Source organism: Protomyctophum parallelum, assembly GCF_964188405.1.
Source record: "Protomyctophum parallelum genome assembly, chromosome: 5".
NCBI classification, from domain to species: Eukaryota; Metazoa; Chordata; class Actinopteri; order Myctophiformes; family Myctophidae; genus Protomyctophum; species Protomyctophum parallelum.
In genome coordinates, this window is record NC_139702.1 from 55,803,846 (window position 1) to 55,822,173 (window position 18,328).

Consider the following 18,328-nt stretch of genomic DNA (forward strand, 5'->3'; position numbering starts at 1 on the left):
GAGCAGGGGCCCTGTCCAGAGCCTGAGCAGGGCCCCTGTCCAGAGCCTGGGTAGGGGCCCTGTCCAGAGCCTGGGTAGGGCCCCTGTCCAGAGCCTGGGTAGGGGCCCTGTCCAGAGCCTGGGTAGGGCCCCTGTCCAGAGCCTGGGTAGGGGCCCTGTCCAGAGCCTGAGCAGGGCCCCTGTCCAGAGCCTGGGTAGGGGCCCTGTCCAGAACCTGAGCAGGGGCCCTGTCCAGAGCCTGAGCAGGGCCCCTGTCCAGAGCCTGGGTAGGGGCCCTGTCCAGAGCCTGGGTAGGGCCCCTGTCCAGAGCCTGAGCAGGGGCCCTGTCCAGAGCCTGAGCAGGGCCCCTGTCCAGAGCCTGGGTAGGGGCCCTGTCCAGAGCCTGGGTAGGGGCCCTGTCCAGAGCCTGGGTAGGGGCCCTGTCCAGAGCCTGGGTAGGGCCCCTGTCCAGAGCCTGGGTAGGGGCCCTGTCCAGAGCCTGGGTAGGGGCCCTGTCCAGAGCCTGGGTAGGGCCCCTGTCCAGAGCATGGGTAGGGCCCCTGTCCAGAGCCTGGGCAGGGGCCCTGTCCAGAGCCTGAGCAGGGCCCCTGTCCAGAGCCTGGGTAGGGCCCCTGTCCAGAGCCTGGGTAGGGCCCCTGTCCAGAGCCTGGGTAGGGGCCCTTTCCAGAGCCTGGGTAGGGGCCCTGTCCAGAGCCTGGGTAGGGGCCCTGTCCAGAGCCTGAGCAGGGGCTTTTGTGCTGGTTCCTGACAACCGGTGATCCAGAGTTCCTTGTCAGGCATGCCCAAAATCAAAATATGGAGTCTCTGCAGATGTCAGAATGATGTCAGAAGTCGGTGGGACAAACCCGTATTATGGACTTCTTTGTCAGGCATGCCCAAATATGGAGTCTATGCAGTGATGTCAGAAGTGATGTCAGCTGTGTTCCCTTTTTATGCCCATATATGGAGTTCTTTGTCAGGCATGCCCAAATATATAGTCCGGCCCGGGCAGAGGCCTTATGTGGCGGTTCTGGACAACCGTGGGTCCGACCGAATCGACAGCGGGCACTGCACCACTCCCTGTGGGGGTGTGGAATACGTGTGTCGAATTTGAAGTGCGGTTCTCGATTTACGTGGTTTTCAGACGTACACACGTACACATACAGAGACTTCGTGTATTTATAGTTGGATAGATAGAGCCGCTAGAGTGCCAAGCAGATGAGGCAGATTTTACTCTCTCTTCCATTACTACCTCACACTAATGAGTCTGAACTCTCTTTAGAAGCGTTAATATTCTAAACGAGATGCATGATGAAGTCAGAAATTACAGCGCTTCACATCTACAGCGTAGATTCAGAGTAAATAAGGAATATTGTTGGCCCGTAAACCAAGGAAGCTCTGCCGTAAACCAGGAAGTGAATGGCTGTGTTGCCTAGCAACCGCCGCTGTCAAAAATTGATTTTAGCCGTTTTATATAATTATTAAAATGATAAAAAATGGCCTAAAGACGTGTCCAGTCTGTCCACATGTCCTTAGGGCCCTGTGTTTTTATTTAAGAGGACATGTGGACACGTCTTTAGCATCATAAGTGTTAAGCAGTTAACATCCTAATATGCCTTCTGGTATGTATAAAATGCTGAGCAGGCCCAGTTGACCTAGATTAGTTCAAGATGGAAGGAGAAAAAGACCTAAGTGACTAAGAAACAGGTTTCATTATTAGGATACGGATGGCAAGAGCTTCATTCACAAAGACTGCTCAACTGGCTAGTATTTCACTGGGGGCACTTTGCTCACTTACGCTTTACTCTGTGAGTAAAGCACACAGATGTGCATTTGGATCTGTGGGGAACTGTGAACATTCAATGACTTTGATGCTCATGCATTTTTGCGATTTGCTGTGGGGAGCATGGCTTGTGTCATGTCCCTTCACAGGGAAGGGTCACTGCAAATCTGAACAATTTACGCCTTTACCTGAGGAAACCACCTTTTCATCCTAAAGAGAGTAGTCTCTCCAGGATGACAACTATCATCAAATACCAAACTTTTGGTTACCATGGTGCTCCATCCCTCCAGTAGAGTTCCAGATCAGCATGTTCAGGCTTCGGTACCCAGCATTGACTGATGTCATTCTGCTATGATGTCAGTATTGTGACATCAGGAATGTACATATTTGGGCATTATCATTGCACTTAATACTGTGTTGAACCGTTGACTAACATTGTGACATTGGACTCTCTTGCTCTGCCGCCATCATGGGTCGCATGCACACTCCCGGAAAGGGCTTGTCCCAGTCAGCTCTGCCTTACAGGCGCAGTGTTCCTACCTGGCTGAAACTGACATCCGAGGATGTCAAAGAGCAGATCTTCAAACTTGGCAAGAAAGGCCTGACCCCCTCTCAGATCGGTGTGATTCTGAGGGACTCTCACGGTGTGGCCCAGGTGCGTTTTGTCACTGGCAACAAGATCCTGAGGATCCTCAAGTCAAAGGGCCTTGCTCCAGACCTGCCAGAGGACCTCTACCACCTCATCAAGAAGGCTGTGGCCATCAGAAAGCACCTGGAGAGAAACAGAAAGGATAAAGATGCCAAGTTCCGCCTGATTCTCACCGAGAGCAGAATCCACAGGCTGGCCCGTTACTACAAGACCAAGAGAGTACTGGCTCCTAACTGGAAGTATGAGTCCTCTACAGCCTCTGCTCTGGTGGCGTAAACTGTTCGCTTTGGTTTAATACAAATTCACACTTGTTTGAAGTGAGGGCAGATCTTATCGTCATACATCATCACACTCTGTGCTCAGCCAATCAAATCATAACATTCCGTGGTGCACACACACAGACACACAAAGCTGGGCATAGGAGGGGCTAAAGGTCCCTATACACACCGGGTGCGATTTTCAGATTTTTAGCTGCGTTTCTCCATCGGATTTCTGAAAAACGCGCCTAGTGTGAAACCACCTTAACGCCCCTAAAAAAACAGATAAAAAAATACGAAAATAAAAAAACATTGTGGCATGAGATTCAGTACAGCATGGGCATAATCTAGGAACACAACCACATGTGTCTCCATACATGGCATGTGACATGCTGCTGATTTAAGATTTAAAAAAATACGCTAATAAAAAAACATTGTGGCATGGGATTCTCCAGTATGGGCATAACCACATACAGTATATGGCATGTGACATGCTGATTTGTGCTGTTTGGCAAGACCGGATTTTGACTGAGAATTGCTACCTCAATGTATCAATGTGTTTGTCAATGCTGGGCTTATTGCGTTCACATTGCAATGCAAATGGCCAGTCCATATATGGGCATATATAAACGGGTGCTTAACAAAAATAATTTGCACATTGCGATACAGTCATACATTTCCATATGGGTATAATATGGACGTCAGGCTTGTCCATGCAGTCCATATATGGAGTCCTGGACATATTTGCCAATTTGTGTCGATGTTGGGCATGTCCGAGGGCTCGCTGAGGGCCTGAGTTTACTCACGCACGCACGCACACACGCACGCACGCACGCACGCACGCACGCACACAGACACACACACAGTCACACACACACACACACACACACACACTCTCTCACAGAAATAATTTCCTGCCCTTTGCTGAGGCCCTGTCCATTATACTCCCTCTGGGGGTGTATTTTGCCACTGACAGGAATACGGCATCTTCCCCTCTCTCTACCTCCACACATCTCTCCTTCTTTCATCCCTCCTCTCGTCAAACCCTGTTCTCTCCCTTCTTCTCTCCATCTCCTGTCTCCGAACCCTGCAGCATTAAATGCTGCAGACAGTCCTGAAGGGGTTGACTGTGCGTTCAAACCCAGCCCCCCCCCCCCCCCCCCCGCAACTTAGCAGTAAAATGTTCTGCTTTCTTTAAGGTTCAAGGAAGGGTCTCTCTTACAGTCAGGGCAAAAGGGGGCGGGGGGGGGACCCATGCTAGTGTTGAAAGTCCATCAGAGGGACGTGCCGGGGAGCGAATAGAGCGCTTGCATGTCAGTAGCGTTGGCCTCAGGTTGCCGTGTTTCACAGTCTCCCACGTTCTCGGGTTGTCTGCTTTTTACGTCCGCCTGACTGGCAACACCCGGGGCCTCCTGACCCCGGGTCTGTACCCCGCCTCACTCTGGCTGTCAGTCATTTTTTAGAAAGAAGACCTACTAAACTAGTTTCCCAGTAGTCCTCATCAGCAGCACACTGTATAGAGTCTGCTTTTAGATTTTACGTAAGGGTGCAAGTTAAGAAAAAGCTAATAATGTTTCGTAACAAATGCCAAAAGCATCAAAAGGGTGTGCAAACGTGCTGTGTACAGTGTATATACAGTAAAATGGACCTGAGTTCACTGTGCACACGGCACACTATGTTATGCCAGGCTGAAACAGGAGAATTATATAAGGAGGATTGCTGGCTGAGAGATGACACATTATGTATGTCACATTATGCACAATACATGACGAGCTGAAGTAAGCCTTTTTTTCTGCTCTAGCCTGAAGCCAAGCCAGTCTGTTCCCATATCCTCATCTCTGGTCGCTGCACCTCATGACTCACCAGCATCAGAGCCTCTTTGTCTTGACTCATCCAGATCAACCTTTCCCAACTCTCAAAATCTATCTAATTGGTGCCCGTGTGGTTTTATGCGGGTCCGTCATCTCACTTTTTTTTTTTTTGTTGCTGCCAGCCTTTTCTATTCTGTCCATGTTTCCTGTCATGGTATCCACCATGCATCCTCTGCATGTGTACACCGCCAACCTAGATGGATCCGCTCCGATTAAGTTCATGCACACATCAAGAGACGATAACCACAGGAGCGGTTGATTTGATAACATTCAGGTCATAGTTGTACACAAGCTGCATTTCAGCTTGTGCTGTATTGTGCCACGAGAGGAAGCTGGATGTGAACGCTCTCTGACATGTGTTTGGTAACAAAGTGCTGGCTGACAGGCTTCCTTGGAAACCAAGGACAAAGCTTCCACTTCTCCATTATTTAGTAGTTCTGCTGCTTTTCTCCTCTTCAGGTTCACAGCTCTACATTGTTTTTAGGAAGACGTCCTGGACAAGACGGGTCTGTGCTTCCTTTGTGCCATTCTGCTCACATAAGATTATTACTTTATTGTAAAAACAGTGATAAGAAATACTTCAGATTTGTATTTCTTTCAATTATTTCCTTCCCACACACATTTTGTGTTGTCACTGCTGTAGTGAGGGTCGCCCCACTGGGGGGACGTAGAGCCTTACTTCGTTCTCCTCCCACCCAAACACTCCCTCCAACATGGTTGTGTTTGTATAGACGCTCCACGAGGCCGGATGCTCCACCAAGCAGATGCTCCACGGTGGATTTGAACCCACAACCATGGTGGACTGTGGGCAGGCGCCACTTAAAACAACATAACATCCCATCATATCACCTTAAGATGATGTGATGCTATCACTGATTTGACTTCATTAGAATACAATAGACACTTTATTTGGAGAGTGACATTACAGAACAGACAACTCACTCATCAATTCTCATACAAAGCACGGTGTACAAATTGCGTTGTACAGTATTGCAGCAAAGCCTTTGTTCTTGTTTGTTTGAAAACATTACATTTTGACCAGAGCAGCGGTGTTGGCTGCATGAGCCCATATTGACTTTGTGTCGGTCACGCAGACCAAACCTCCGTGTCATGACCTCTGCACCCTCCTCTCCTGCAATACACGACTAATTGAAAGCTGTAACTTTTATTTATTTTATTTCAGAAAGCCGATTCGACGCCAATTGCGGCGGCCTCCCCCCTTTACCAATTGTCCAATCAGATCTTGATCAGATATACCCCCATTCTGTGGCTCAGACCAAACTATGTTTCACAATTGAATTTGCCACTTAAACGTAGTTGGTCCTCGGTGACCTCTGGAAAGAAGTGAGCCGCTGATAAGTCGGGCGGGAGGGCCTCTGATATTGCCGTATTGATTTTTGCCTCCATTCAGCGGCTCTACACCGAGCCTGTCTCCCGAGCCACCGGTTTCATTTTGCACTGCCACAATAAAAATAACAGGCCAGTGAAACATCCCCCTGGGGGGATAGTGGTGGGGCAGAGGGGATTTGATATGTTTTTCAGCTATCTTTTATTATTTCCCTTCTTCTGGTCGGCTGGTTTGTGTAGAAGTAAACATTCATAAATACATGAGTTACTATGTTACACTGACACACAGCAGGCACGCAGGTCACCCTGCAGGTTGCTAGTATCTCTTCATGACCTGCATCCTCCCTTGCTCTCTGTTACCCCTCTCTCTTTCCCCTTGTCTCTGGCCCATCGTGCTATACAGTATGTTGGCCCTCAAGCTTTTATTTAGAGGGTGGAAGTTAATGGCAAGCGGGGCATCAGAAGTGAATTATTCAATAGATAAAACCATATTTATGATGGCTCTCTGTCAGAGTTCATATCCTTGAGACGGCAGTGATAGAGGGGTGCCTTGATTTAGATAACATACACTCTCCATCTCTCTCACTCTCTCATCTTGCATCTCTCTTTCCGTCTTCCATTCTCTTTCGTCTTGTTTATCTCTTTCTCTCTCTGTTTTCCTTTTGTCTCTTTTCCACCTGACTGTTTTCCTTTCCCTCTCTCCCTCCCTCTCAGTCTCTCCTCTCTCTCTCTCTCTCTCTATGGGAGGGGTAGAATTGAGTTATCTGTGGCACTGGGAGTAAGTTATTACAGCGGTCCCAGGGTTAGAACACAGATGAAGATAACTGGGAGGACTGGAAATCCAATTACCTTCCGAGGTTCTCTATCTAATAGGATCCTTAATGCGCCGGAGATCTGCAGATCCACCACACTTTACAGGATGGACGGAGAGAGAGAGGGAGGGGAGGTTGGTGTGTGAAGCAAGGAAAGGAAGGGAGAACATGATAGGGGAGGAGAGGGGAGGGGAGGGGATGGGATGTGTGAAGAAGGGTGTGGGAGGAAGAGAGGAGGACAGAAAGAGAGAGAAATGGAAAGGTGTGTTTTTTATGGGTCTGTTCATTAGAGGTGAAATGTGGCGCTCTGGAGCACAGGGGCAGATGAGGGGGACCAGATAGCTGTACCCCAGTCATTTCTTTTCCTCTCCCATCTCTTTCTTTTCTCTCTGCCTTGCTTCCACCCTGTCTCTCCCTCATGCCTCTCTCTCTCTTTTCATAAACCCTGCCTATGCTCGGTGCGTGCCTGTTTTAGATGGAGTAATTGAATTGACTGTCTGAGAGATGCCATGAAAGCCCAGACGATAGCGGCGGCTAATTAGCGCCCGCCATCATTGTTCCCTCCCTCCCTCCCTCTTCCCTCCTCCGGCCCTGTAAAGTGATCCTCCCTCCCCCCCCCCCCCCCCCTCCCAAGTTAATGACATTAACATTGAGCTGATGCTCATTAGGTTTTATGGTTGTAGCTTTGGTAGTGAACGGTGGAGAAAGCCTGTGCATCTCTGAACACAAAGAGAGAGAGAGGGAGGGGGGGGGGGGGGGGGCATAGATGAGAAGTGAGTTCACTGGATCAGTGCATCAGTGCTGCTGTTTGTGAGGAGAAGTCTTTGTTGCACAAAAGGCTGTTTAAGATTAAATGACTTTGGGAGAGGCAACACGATCAGTAGAACAAAGGCTTATACGGAGAAATGCTCTCACGCACGCACGCACGGTGCACGCGCACACATGCATAACAACATAGAATCATGCATGCATACACACACGCGCACGCGCACACATACACAGAACACCAAAAGCCCTGAATGCTATTTATAACATGTCACTCACAGCAGTCTGAGTGACAGCTGCCATCAGCTGTAGCTAGCTGTCATGTAGCGGTCGCTGCAGTGATGTATAGCCGTCACTGTGGGTTGGACACACATCCCAATCCCTCCATCTGTAGACATACCAACACACACTACATAAGTACATCTCTACATGAACAGTATATTCATTGGGGGAAAAAACGTGTATATATGTTTTTAATACATTCTAATTTTTGAGCGGTGGTAACCGCTCCAACACTTGACTATGTGTGTACTGTTTGGGTGTCTATTAAGCGCCTCCAATGCCTGGGTTTTGACAGCCACGTCTATGGATTTTTTGTTTGTTTAGAGCACTTTTAACAAACGCTAAAAGGGTGCTAAATGTGACGTCCAAGTCTATAGACTTTTAAGGTGGTTGCACACTGGCGTTTTTTTTTTTTTTGCTGCATTTTGCAGATCCGAATGTATTAGGCTATCACTAGCTCTCAGCCTGTCACCAACACCCCACTAGACTCCACTAGACAGCTGTGGCAAACGGATAAAATAGACCCCGGTCCGAAAGAAACGTTTTCTTTTTTACGATCTCCGACGTCAACCTTATATTGCATTTCCATTGACCTGAATGGGGGGGAAATGCTAAAACTCACTATTCTGCCACATGTGACGTCACGTGGGTCAATCCATCATCATCCTACGGCCATCATCAAATACTTAATAGTGGGTGCATCAGCACTGCGGTCACCGTTACTTCAAAGGTACCTCTGCACTTCACACTGGCTGGGGTGTGATTTAAAATATATTGTCCTTGAAGAGTGTCTAAAATCTCTATATTTGGAGAGAGGGATTCCTACAGTAGGAAGAGATGAGGGGAGGTGGTGAACATGGGTAAAGGGTATCCCTCAGCTTCCCACTGCCTTGTCAGTGTAATGAAGTCCCCTGGTACCTCCGAACACACTTCTCATCAGTTTGTGTGACCAGCTGACCCCTGAGCTGTGAGAAAGACCTTCCTCCTCGTGGAGAAAGGTGATGTCCGCACACAGTATAATGGTCTCCTGTGCTTTATTAATCAAACAATCAACGATTCACCCAGGAAGGGCTGCATTGGGTCTGAACAAAACACTTTTTTGATCCAGCACCAGTTGTATGAAGAGTTGTGGGGGTGTAAATGTTGTTGCTGTTGGACAGAAACCTTGTATTTATGTTTTGTTTTTAGTTTTTTCCATATGACTGTTACACAAAAGTAGTGAATTTCAGATCAAGCTTATGACACATCGCATCGTAATGCATTGTGACTTTGTGCATTGTGTAGATATGCCATTTTTGTTAACCCATTCTGACCTGAGATCAGATTCATACGAGGTTTCCACTGGTCTGACGAACCCATTCTGACCTGAGATCAGATTCTAAAAATGTCAGTCGTTCTTCGATAAAAATAAATAAATAGCAGACCTACAAACTCGTATCGCGCCACTCGGTGGCGCGATATGAGCTTGTAGATCTGCTATTTTTCAATAGCTAAAGCATAACATGATGCCAACACCAAAATGGGTGCCCGTTCAGAATGGGTTAAATGTAATCAGGCTTTCTCATATTTGGGTTTTTATGTACAGTGGTCTCACAAGAGGTCAGAGCGAAAACACATTGCATGGATGCCAAGTTTGCCAACTGATTTGGTGATGTCATAGCTGTCTCCCTACTTTGTATAATCCCTCCCCTCTTCAGTGCCAAATTTGCATTTCGTCTTTGGAGACCGTGTGGGAGGGGAGGAGGGGTGGGCCTTATTATAATGAGTCAAAGATGTGGGAGGGGAGTAGCTGCAATGAGGGTGTGGCAGAGAAATGTATTTCCATAAACAGCACTCCCGTCACATCGGCACATTGTGGTACTGCTGCTAAAACTGCTTTAGAAGCTAGACAGAAATGACATGGACTAGTTATATCAGAGTGGTGATTTAGGCTCAAAAAATTTGAAATATATTTGCGGGACATAAACAATATGATATTAAATCACATATTATTAATTATTGAATTGAATTGACTGTCTGAGAGATGCCATTATTATTATATTATATTAAAAATCACACCTGTTTGAAGTTGGGGGCGCTTTTATCATCGTACATCATCTCTTTCCGGGAAGTTCCGGCCAATCAGAATTTGCGTCCTCACCTTCGTCTTGTTACAATAGTAGTGGCAATACAGAAATGTTTTGCCAAGTTATTTTTTATTGTTTCCTGAAAAGTAACAGTTTTGAACATACCAGCTTACCTAACATGCCCCTAAAATGTTTGTTGTTCTCTGACTCAAGCTGTATGCTGTCGGTATGTTAGCTGGTGTGAAAATGTTGTTTGGCTGTTGCTTCTTGAGCCATCAGTTAAGTGTGTGATCATGGCACTGACTTTATTTCTGTAGGCCTTTTGAGTTCTGCTCTTTCTCTTTAATTACGTGTATGAAATCACAGTTTTTGTGTTGCAGTAAATTAGTTTTCCTACATGTGGCTGTCGGGCACTGTCATTTGGTTGCCTGGTTTCCGCTGTGTGGTACTTTATCTCCTGCCGTGTGAATGTTGACTATGGGAATCATGTTGCAATTGTTGTTTCCTTTATGTTGAATGTTGCTCACCGACAACACCTGGTTACTCGATTGCATTAAATCTGCCGTTTTAGCCACACGTTTCACTGAATAGTTTATTAAGCCTCTACGGGGTGTGGCCAATCTGTTTCTGTTTGTAGATGTTCCTCCAGTGTTTTCACCCTTGAGATCGGCGGCCCCGTCTCTGTGTATTCATAATGTCGTAGAGAGAGACGGCGGCCGCACGCGTTGGACGTGTATTTGTCATCTGGGTCGCGTCCTTCCTTCATTTGACTATTTTTCACCACCAGACGACAGTTTTAACACGTATGATTTTTCAAGCGGCCGTGACCTTGACGCAGAAACCGAGCCGCCGCCGCCGCGCAAGGCGGTGGCAAACAATGCCAGACTGATGGTGGTGCGGAGAGAAGGAGAGCAGAGGCTTCTGGGTAGGAGAGATGAAGAGGCTGCCAACCCAGCTCTGTGACCAGTCCATTACAGAGCAGCCACAGACGGGAGGATGGGAGGGGAGGGGAGGGCGGGGAGAGATAGTTTGATAAGTGTTGCGTCTGCGCTGGCCTTGATGGCCGCAGGCGAGGTGGGGCTGATGCCAGCGAGTGGAGCTCCGTTTCAGCCCCGGATTAGATTATTTGTCCCCCTGCTGCACTCAGGGAGGAGAGAGGGGGAGGGGGAGGGGGGGGAGAAATCAATACTCGGGGAGCGTAGCATGACAGGGGCATCATTTCAGAATTGAAAGTGGCTGTCAGGCTTTGTCATTTGGTGACTTTTGTTCGCCATTGTACTTTTAAGCCCTCATTTTTCTCTCCCTCCCGCTGCCTTTCACTCTGCCCATTGTCTGAATTCCCCCGGTGGCGTTTTATGTTGCAATTTGAAAACTCGGAGGGCAAGAGATCAAGTGCGAGGGAATCTCTTTGAAACCAATTGGTTGGACTGGTTCAGCATCTCCTTTTGTTTAGCAACCCCCTTCACCCCCCCCCCACCAATATCCCATCTTCCTTTTCATCTCATCTCATCCCCGCGCATGTCTCCCACCAGACGGCCCGCTCTGTGTCTGTTCCACAAGGAATTCCTTATTTGTAGCCATGTATTTGCATTCTCTGATACACGACAAGGACAAGCCTGATGTCTCGCCGTCCTCTGGACAGTCTCTCCAGTGCCGTTTGTAAATGAAACCCTCTGGGAGTGCTTGTCGGGGCGAACGTGAGAAATTGGAGATGTGCCGCGGAGCGATGGGCCAGTGTCGTCGAGAGAGTGAGAGAGAGAGAGAGAGGGAGGGTGAGAGAGAGAGAGAGAGAGAGAAGTGCAGCTCTGTCGTGGCACCGATGTCAAGAGATTGCAAATCAAGCACTTTTTAATATCATCTCTCCTCAGCCTTTTGTTTCTGTCTACCCGTCCTCCGCTGGAACCCTGAGTCCCTGGGTTGTGTTGTCAGAGGTAGGCACAGAGAGGAACCCTGAGTCCTGGGGTTGTGTTGTCAGCGGTAGGCACAGAGAGGCACCACTGCACTGCCAGCCCTGGGCTCAGTCAGTCTAATTGATAAACACACTGTGTTGTAATGAGCCTCCGTTCTCCGGGCTATTACACTGGTTAACCCTCTCAACTCTCACAGGGAGAGGTGGAGGAGGAGGAGGAGGGAGCTCGGCCGTCTTCGTCTTGACAACAACAGCCTTTAGTTACGGTTGATGCTAGTCATGTTTCCATCCAATTTGTCAAGTGAACTGTCCAAATGGGGGCAAGGAAATACATTTTGGCCATTGTATGTTTATGTCAGTGGAAGTATGTATTTGACTATTGCATAATTTCTTTATCTGGGGAAAAGAAATAAAATTTGTTGCATTCCTGAGCCAATAATTTGATGACCAGGTCATCGGTCAATACTCTTTATACTCTATCTACCGCTCATCAAAATATATGCTTTGCTTAGGAATGAGTAGTATATTATGGTTGGTGTTCATTACACATTTCGGCCACCACCACTGGTGGCGCTAGTGAGTCAATTAATGCATAAATTATGCAAATGAGTAATTAATTTATGCATTACATTATTTACATTCCTTGAATTCCATACATTCCATAAATCATAAATCATATTATATATATATATCATAAATATAATTACCATAGTGTTATTAAATAATGAAAGCTGATAATAGTTTTTTTTTTTTTTCATGACAGTGTGTGTACAGTGTGTGTGTGTGTGTGTGTGTGTGCGTGTGTGTGTTCCCTCCCTTCCTCCATGCATCTCCCTGTGACATGTCCCTGCCTTGCCGGCAACCGGGGCCAGGTGCAGAGATTCCGCATACAGGTGTGAAAAGGAAACAATAGGGCTCTCCATTCCTTTGAACTGACATCTGGCAGTTTTCAAAGGGTGTTGTGTAAACAGGGGTGGGGGCTCTCTCCACTCCTTTCAAGTGCCAGGTGGCTATTGAGAATCCGTTTCAAGTGCCAGGTGGAGATCAGAATGTGTTAATTAGATTTTAAAAAACACGGGTGTTGTGTAAACAAGGGTGGGGGCTCTCTCCACTCCTTTCAAGTGCCAGGTGGCTATTGAGAATCCGTTTCAAGTGCCAGGTGGACATCAGAATGTGTTAATTAGATTTTAAAAAACAGGGGTGTTGTGTAAACAAGGGTGGGGGCTCTCTCCACTCCTTTCAAGTGCCAGGTGACAGGTGACAGGTGATAGTTGACAGTTGACAGGTGACAATTGCCAGCTGACAGCTGACAGGTGACAGTTGACAGTTGACAGGTGACAATTGCCAGCTGACAGCTGACAGGTGACAGGGGAAACACATGGCTTTTGTTATGTGTCATCATCATCATTTATTTAACTCACAACCATGATCACATGGTTTGGAGCACAGATTCATAAAAGTATACAATCGAAAGTATACAATACATTACAGATTACACGATATACATATACATATCGTAAGGCTTTCCCTATTTATACAGTGGGAGAACATTTTTCATATGGCTGTCTGGATGGATGGTTCGGAGGGTACACACTAGACTGACTTTTGTTTATTTATTGGGTAAGTCATGGATACCCCGCCTAGTAGTCAATTTCTATATATATATATAAATTACACTGCAGTACCAACTATGTCCTGATGTGATTTTAATGGTTCATGTTTTGTTTTGTGACTGGAGAAGGTAAGTGTGGTCCTAATGTTGGTGGTTAACGTAGGTATTGTATTATTTTTGGGTTTTGTGTTGTGTTTTTAGAATTTTGTAGGTTTCATGTTGTCCTAATGTTTTGGTCAGTGTAGGTCTTGTATTATTTTTGGTATTTTGTGTTGTGTTTCTAGAATTTTGCAGGCTTCATGCTGTCCTAATGTTGGTGGTTAACGTAGGCCTTGTATTATTTTGGTGTGTGGGGTGGTGTTTTGTGAATTCTGCAGGCTTCATGTTTTTCCTAATGTTTGTGGTTAAAGTAGGTCTTGTATTATTTTTGTGTTTTGTGTTGTGTTTTGTGAATAGTGCAGGCTTCATGTGTCCTAATGCTGGTGGTTAACGTAGGTCTTGTATTATTTTTGTGTTTTGTGTTGTGTTTTGTGAATTTTGCAGGCTTCATGTTTGTCCTAATGTTTTGTTCAACGTAGATCTTTTATTATTTTTGTGTTTTGTGTTGTGTTTTGTGAATTTTGCAGGCTTCATGTTTGTCTTAATGTTTTGTTCAACGTAGGTCTTGTATTATTTTGGTGTGTTGGGTGGTGTTTTGTGAATTTTACAGGCTTCATGTTTGTCCTAATGTTTGTGGTTAACGTAGGTCTTGTATTATTTTTGTTTTTTGTGTTGTGTTTTGTGAATTTTGCAGGCTTCATGCTGTCCTAATGTTGGTGGTTAACGTAGGTCTTGTATTATTTTGGGGTTTTGTGTTGTGTTTTTAGAATTTTGTAGGTTTCATGTTGTCCTAATGTTTTGGTCAGCGTATGTCTTGTATTATTTTTGGTATTTTGTGTTGTGTTTCTAGAATTTTGCAGGCTTCATGCTGTCCTAATGTTGGTGGTTAACGTAGGGCTTGTATTATTTTGGTGTGTGGGGATGGTGTTTTGTGAATTCTGCAGGCTTCATGTTTTTCCTAATGTTTGTGGTTAAAGTAGGTCTTGTATTATTTTTGTGTTTTGTGTTGTGTTTTGTGAATTTTGCAGGCTTCATGTTTTTCCTAATGTTTGTGGTTAAAGTAGGTCTTGTATTATTTTTGTCTTTTGTGTTGTGTTTTGTGAATTTTGCAGGCTTCATGTTTGTCTTAATGTTTTGTTCAACGTAGATCTTGTATTATTTTTGTGTGTTGGGTGGTGTTTTGTGAATTTTACAGGATTCATGTGTCCTAATGTTTTGTTCAACGTAGGTCTTGTATTATTTTTGTGTTTTGTGTTGTGTTTTGTGAATTTTGCAGGCTTCATGCTGTCCTAATGTTGGTGGTTAACGTAGGTCTTGTATTATTTTGGTGTGTGGGGTGGTGTTTTGTGAATTATGCAGGCTTCATTTTTTTCCTAATGTTTGTGGTTAAAGTAGGTCTTGTATTATTTTTGTGTTTTGTGTTGTGTTTTGTGAATTGTGCAGGCTTCATGTGTCCTAATGTTTTGGTCAATGTGGGACTTGTATTATCTTTGGGGTTTTGTGTTGTGTTTTAGAATTTTGCAGGTTTCATGTCGTCCTAATGTTTGTAGTTAACGTAGGTCTTGTATTATTTTCGGTGTTTTGGGTTGTGTTTCTAGAATTTTGTAGGTTTCATGTTGTCCTAATGTTTGTGGTCAATGTAGGACTTGTATTATTTTTAGTGTGTTGGGTGATGTTTTGGGAATTTTGCAGGTTTCATGTTGTCCTAATGTTGGTGGTTAACGTAGGTCTTGTATTATTTTTGGTGTTTTGTGTTGTGTTTTTAGAATTTTGTAGGTTTCATGTTGTCCTAATGTTTTGGTCAATGTGGGACTTGTATTATTTTTGGTGTGTTGGGTGGTGTTTTTAGAATTTTGTAGGTTTCATGTTGTCCTAATGTTTTGGTCAGCGTAGGTCTTGTATTATTTTTGGTATTTTGTGTTGTGTTTCTAGAATTTTGCAGGCTTCATGCTGTCCTAATGTTGGTGGTTAACGTAGGGCTTGTATTATTTTGGTGTGTGGGGATGGTGTTTTGTGAATTCTGCAGGCTTCATGTTTTTCCTAATGTTTGTGGTTAAAGTAGGTCTTGTATTATTTTTGTGTTTTGTGTTGTGTTTTGTGAATTTTGCAGGCTTCATGTTTTTTCCTAATGTTTGTGGTTAAAGTAGGTCTTGTATTATTTTTGTCTTTTGTGTTGTGTTTTGTGAATTTTGCAGGCTTCATGTTTGTCCTAATGTTTTGTTCAACATAGATCTTGTATTATTTTTGTGTTTTGTGTTATGTTTTGTGAATTTTGCAGGCTTCATGTTTGTCTTAATGTTTTGTTCAACGTAGATCTTGTATTATTTTGGTGTGTTGGGTGGTGTTTTGTGAATTTTACAGGATTCATGTGTCCTAATGTTTTGTTCAACGTAGGTCTTGTATTATTTTTGTGTATTGTGTTGTGTTTGAGTTTTTGCAGGCTGCATGTTGGCCTAATGTTGGTGGTTAACGTAGGTCTTGTATTATTTTTGGTGGGTTGTGTAGTGTTTGAGTTTTTGCAGGCTTCATGTTGGCCTAATGTTGGTGGTTAACGTATGTCTTGTATTATTTTGGTGTGTTTGGTGGTGTTTTGTGAATTTTGCAGGCTTCATGTTTTCCTAATGTTGGTGGTTAACGTATGTCTTGTATTATTTTTGTGTTTTGTGTTGTGTTTTGTGAATTTTGCAGGCTTCATGTTTGTCCTAATGTTTTGTTCAACGTAGATCTTGTATTATTTTGGTGTGTTGGGTGGTGTTTTGTGAATTTTACAGGATTCATGTGTCCTAATGTTTTGTTCAACGTAGGTCTTGTATTATTTTTGTGTTTTGTGTTGTGTTTTGTGAATTTTACAGGCTTCATGTTTGTCCTAATGTTTGTGGTTAACGTAGGTCTTGTATTATTTTGGTGTGTTGGGTGGTGTTTTGTGAATTTTACAGGCTTCATGTTTGTCCTAATGTTTGTGGTTAACGTAGGTCTTGTATTATTTTGGGGTTTTGTGTTGTGTTTTTAGAATTTTGTAGGTTTCATGTTGTCCTAATGTTTTGGTCAGCGTAGGTCTTGTATTATTTTTGGTATTTTGTGTTGTGTTTCTAGAATTTTGCAGGCTTCATGCTGTCCTAATGTTGGTGGTTAACGTAGGGCTTGTATTATTTTGGTGTGTGGGGATGGTGTTTTGTGAATTCTGCAGGCTTCATGTTTTTCCTAATGTTTGTGGTTAAAGTAGGTCTTGTATTATTTTTGTGTTTTGTGTTGTGTTTTGTGAATTTTGCAGGCTTCATGTTTTTTCCTAATGTTTGTGGTTAAAGTAGGTCTTGTATTATTTTTGTCTTTTGTGTTGTGTTTTGTGAATTTTGCAGGCTTCATGTTTGTCCTAATGTTTTGTTCAACATAGATCTTGTATTATTTTTGTGTTTTGTGTTATGTTTTGTGAATTTTGCAGGCTTCATGTTTGTCTTAATGTTTTGTTCAACGTAGATCTTGTATTATTTTGGTGTGTTGGGTGGTGTTTTGTGAATTTTACAGGATTCATGTGTCCTAATGTTTTGTTCAACGTAGGTCTTGTATTATTTTTGTGTATTGTGTTGTGTTTGAGTTTTTGCAGGCTGCATGTTGGCCTAATGTTGGTGGTTAACGTAGGTCTTGTATTATTTTTGGTGGGTTGTGTAGTGTTTGAGTTTTTGCAGGCTTCATGTTGGCCTAATGTTGGTGGTTAACGTATGTCTTGTATTATTTTGGTGTGTTTGGTGGTGTTTTGTGAATTTTGCAGGCTTCATGTTTTCCTAATGTTGGTGGTTAACGTATGTCTTGTATTATTTTTGTGTTTTGTGTTGTGTTTTGTGAATTTTGCAGGCTTCATGTTTGTCCTAATGTTTTGTTCAACGTAGATCTTGTATTATTTTGGTGTGTTGGGTGGTGTTTTGTGAATTTTACAGGATTCATGTGTCCTAATGTTTTGTTCAACGTAGGTCTTGTATTATTTTTGTGTTTTGTGTTGTGTTCTGTGAATTTTGCAGACTTCATGCTGTCCTAATGTTGGTGGTTAACGTAGGTCTTGTATTATTTTTGTGTTTTGTGTTGTGTTTTGTAGAATTTTATAGGATTCATGGTGTCCTAATGTTTTGTTCAACGTAGGTCTTGTATTATTTTTGTGTTTTGTGTTGTGTTTGAGTTTTTGCAGGCTTCATGTTGGCCTAATGTTTTGTTCAACGTAGGTCTTGTATTACAACGTTGTAATAATATAATATTCTCTCTCATACCCCAAAATAATACAAGACATACGTTATACAAAAACATTAGGACAACATGAATCCTACAAGATTCACAAAACCCCACACAACACACCAAAAATAATACAAGACATACATTAACCACCAACATTAGGCCAACATGAAAGCCTGCAAAAACTCAAACACTACACAACCCACCATAAAATAATACAAGACCTACGTTGAACAAAACATTAGGCCAACATGAAGCCTGCAAAAACTCAAACACAACACAAAACACAAAAATAATACAAGACCTACGTTGAACAAAACATTAGGACACCATGAATCCTATAAAATTCTACAAAACACAACACAAAACACAAAAATAATACAAGACCTACGTTAACCACCAACATTAGGACAGCATGAAGTCTGCAAAATTCACAGAACACAACACAAAACACAAAAATAATACAAGACCTACGTTGAACAAAACATTAGGACACATGAATCCTGTAAAATTCACAAAACACCACCCAACACACCAAAATAATACAAGATCTACGTTGAACAAAACATTAGGACAAACATGAAGCCTGCAAAATTCACAAAACACAACACAAAACACAAAAATAATACAAGACATACGTTAACCACCAACATTAGGAAAACATGAAGCCTGCAAAATT

General features: G+C 43.8%; 2 protein-coding genes across 8 annotated transcripts in view; both read left to right on the plus strand.

Moving 5' to 3' along the window:
• Positions 1-18,328, plus strand: part of lrba (LPS-responsive vesicle trafficking, beach and anchor containing) — a 318,483-nt gene that overhangs the window by 138,290 nt on the left and 161,865 nt on the right. The window lies entirely within an intron of this gene.
• Positions 2,230-2,687, plus strand: LOC310858520 (small ribosomal subunit protein uS15-like; the record flags this gene model as incomplete). The annotated part of the gene is made up of 1 exon (XM_083764660.1): positions 2,230-2,687. The coding sequence occupies exon 1, from the start codon at positions 2,232-2,234 to the stop codon at positions 2,685-2,687; it is 456 nt and encodes a 151-aa protein (XP_083620786.1). The 5' UTR covers positions 2,230-2,231.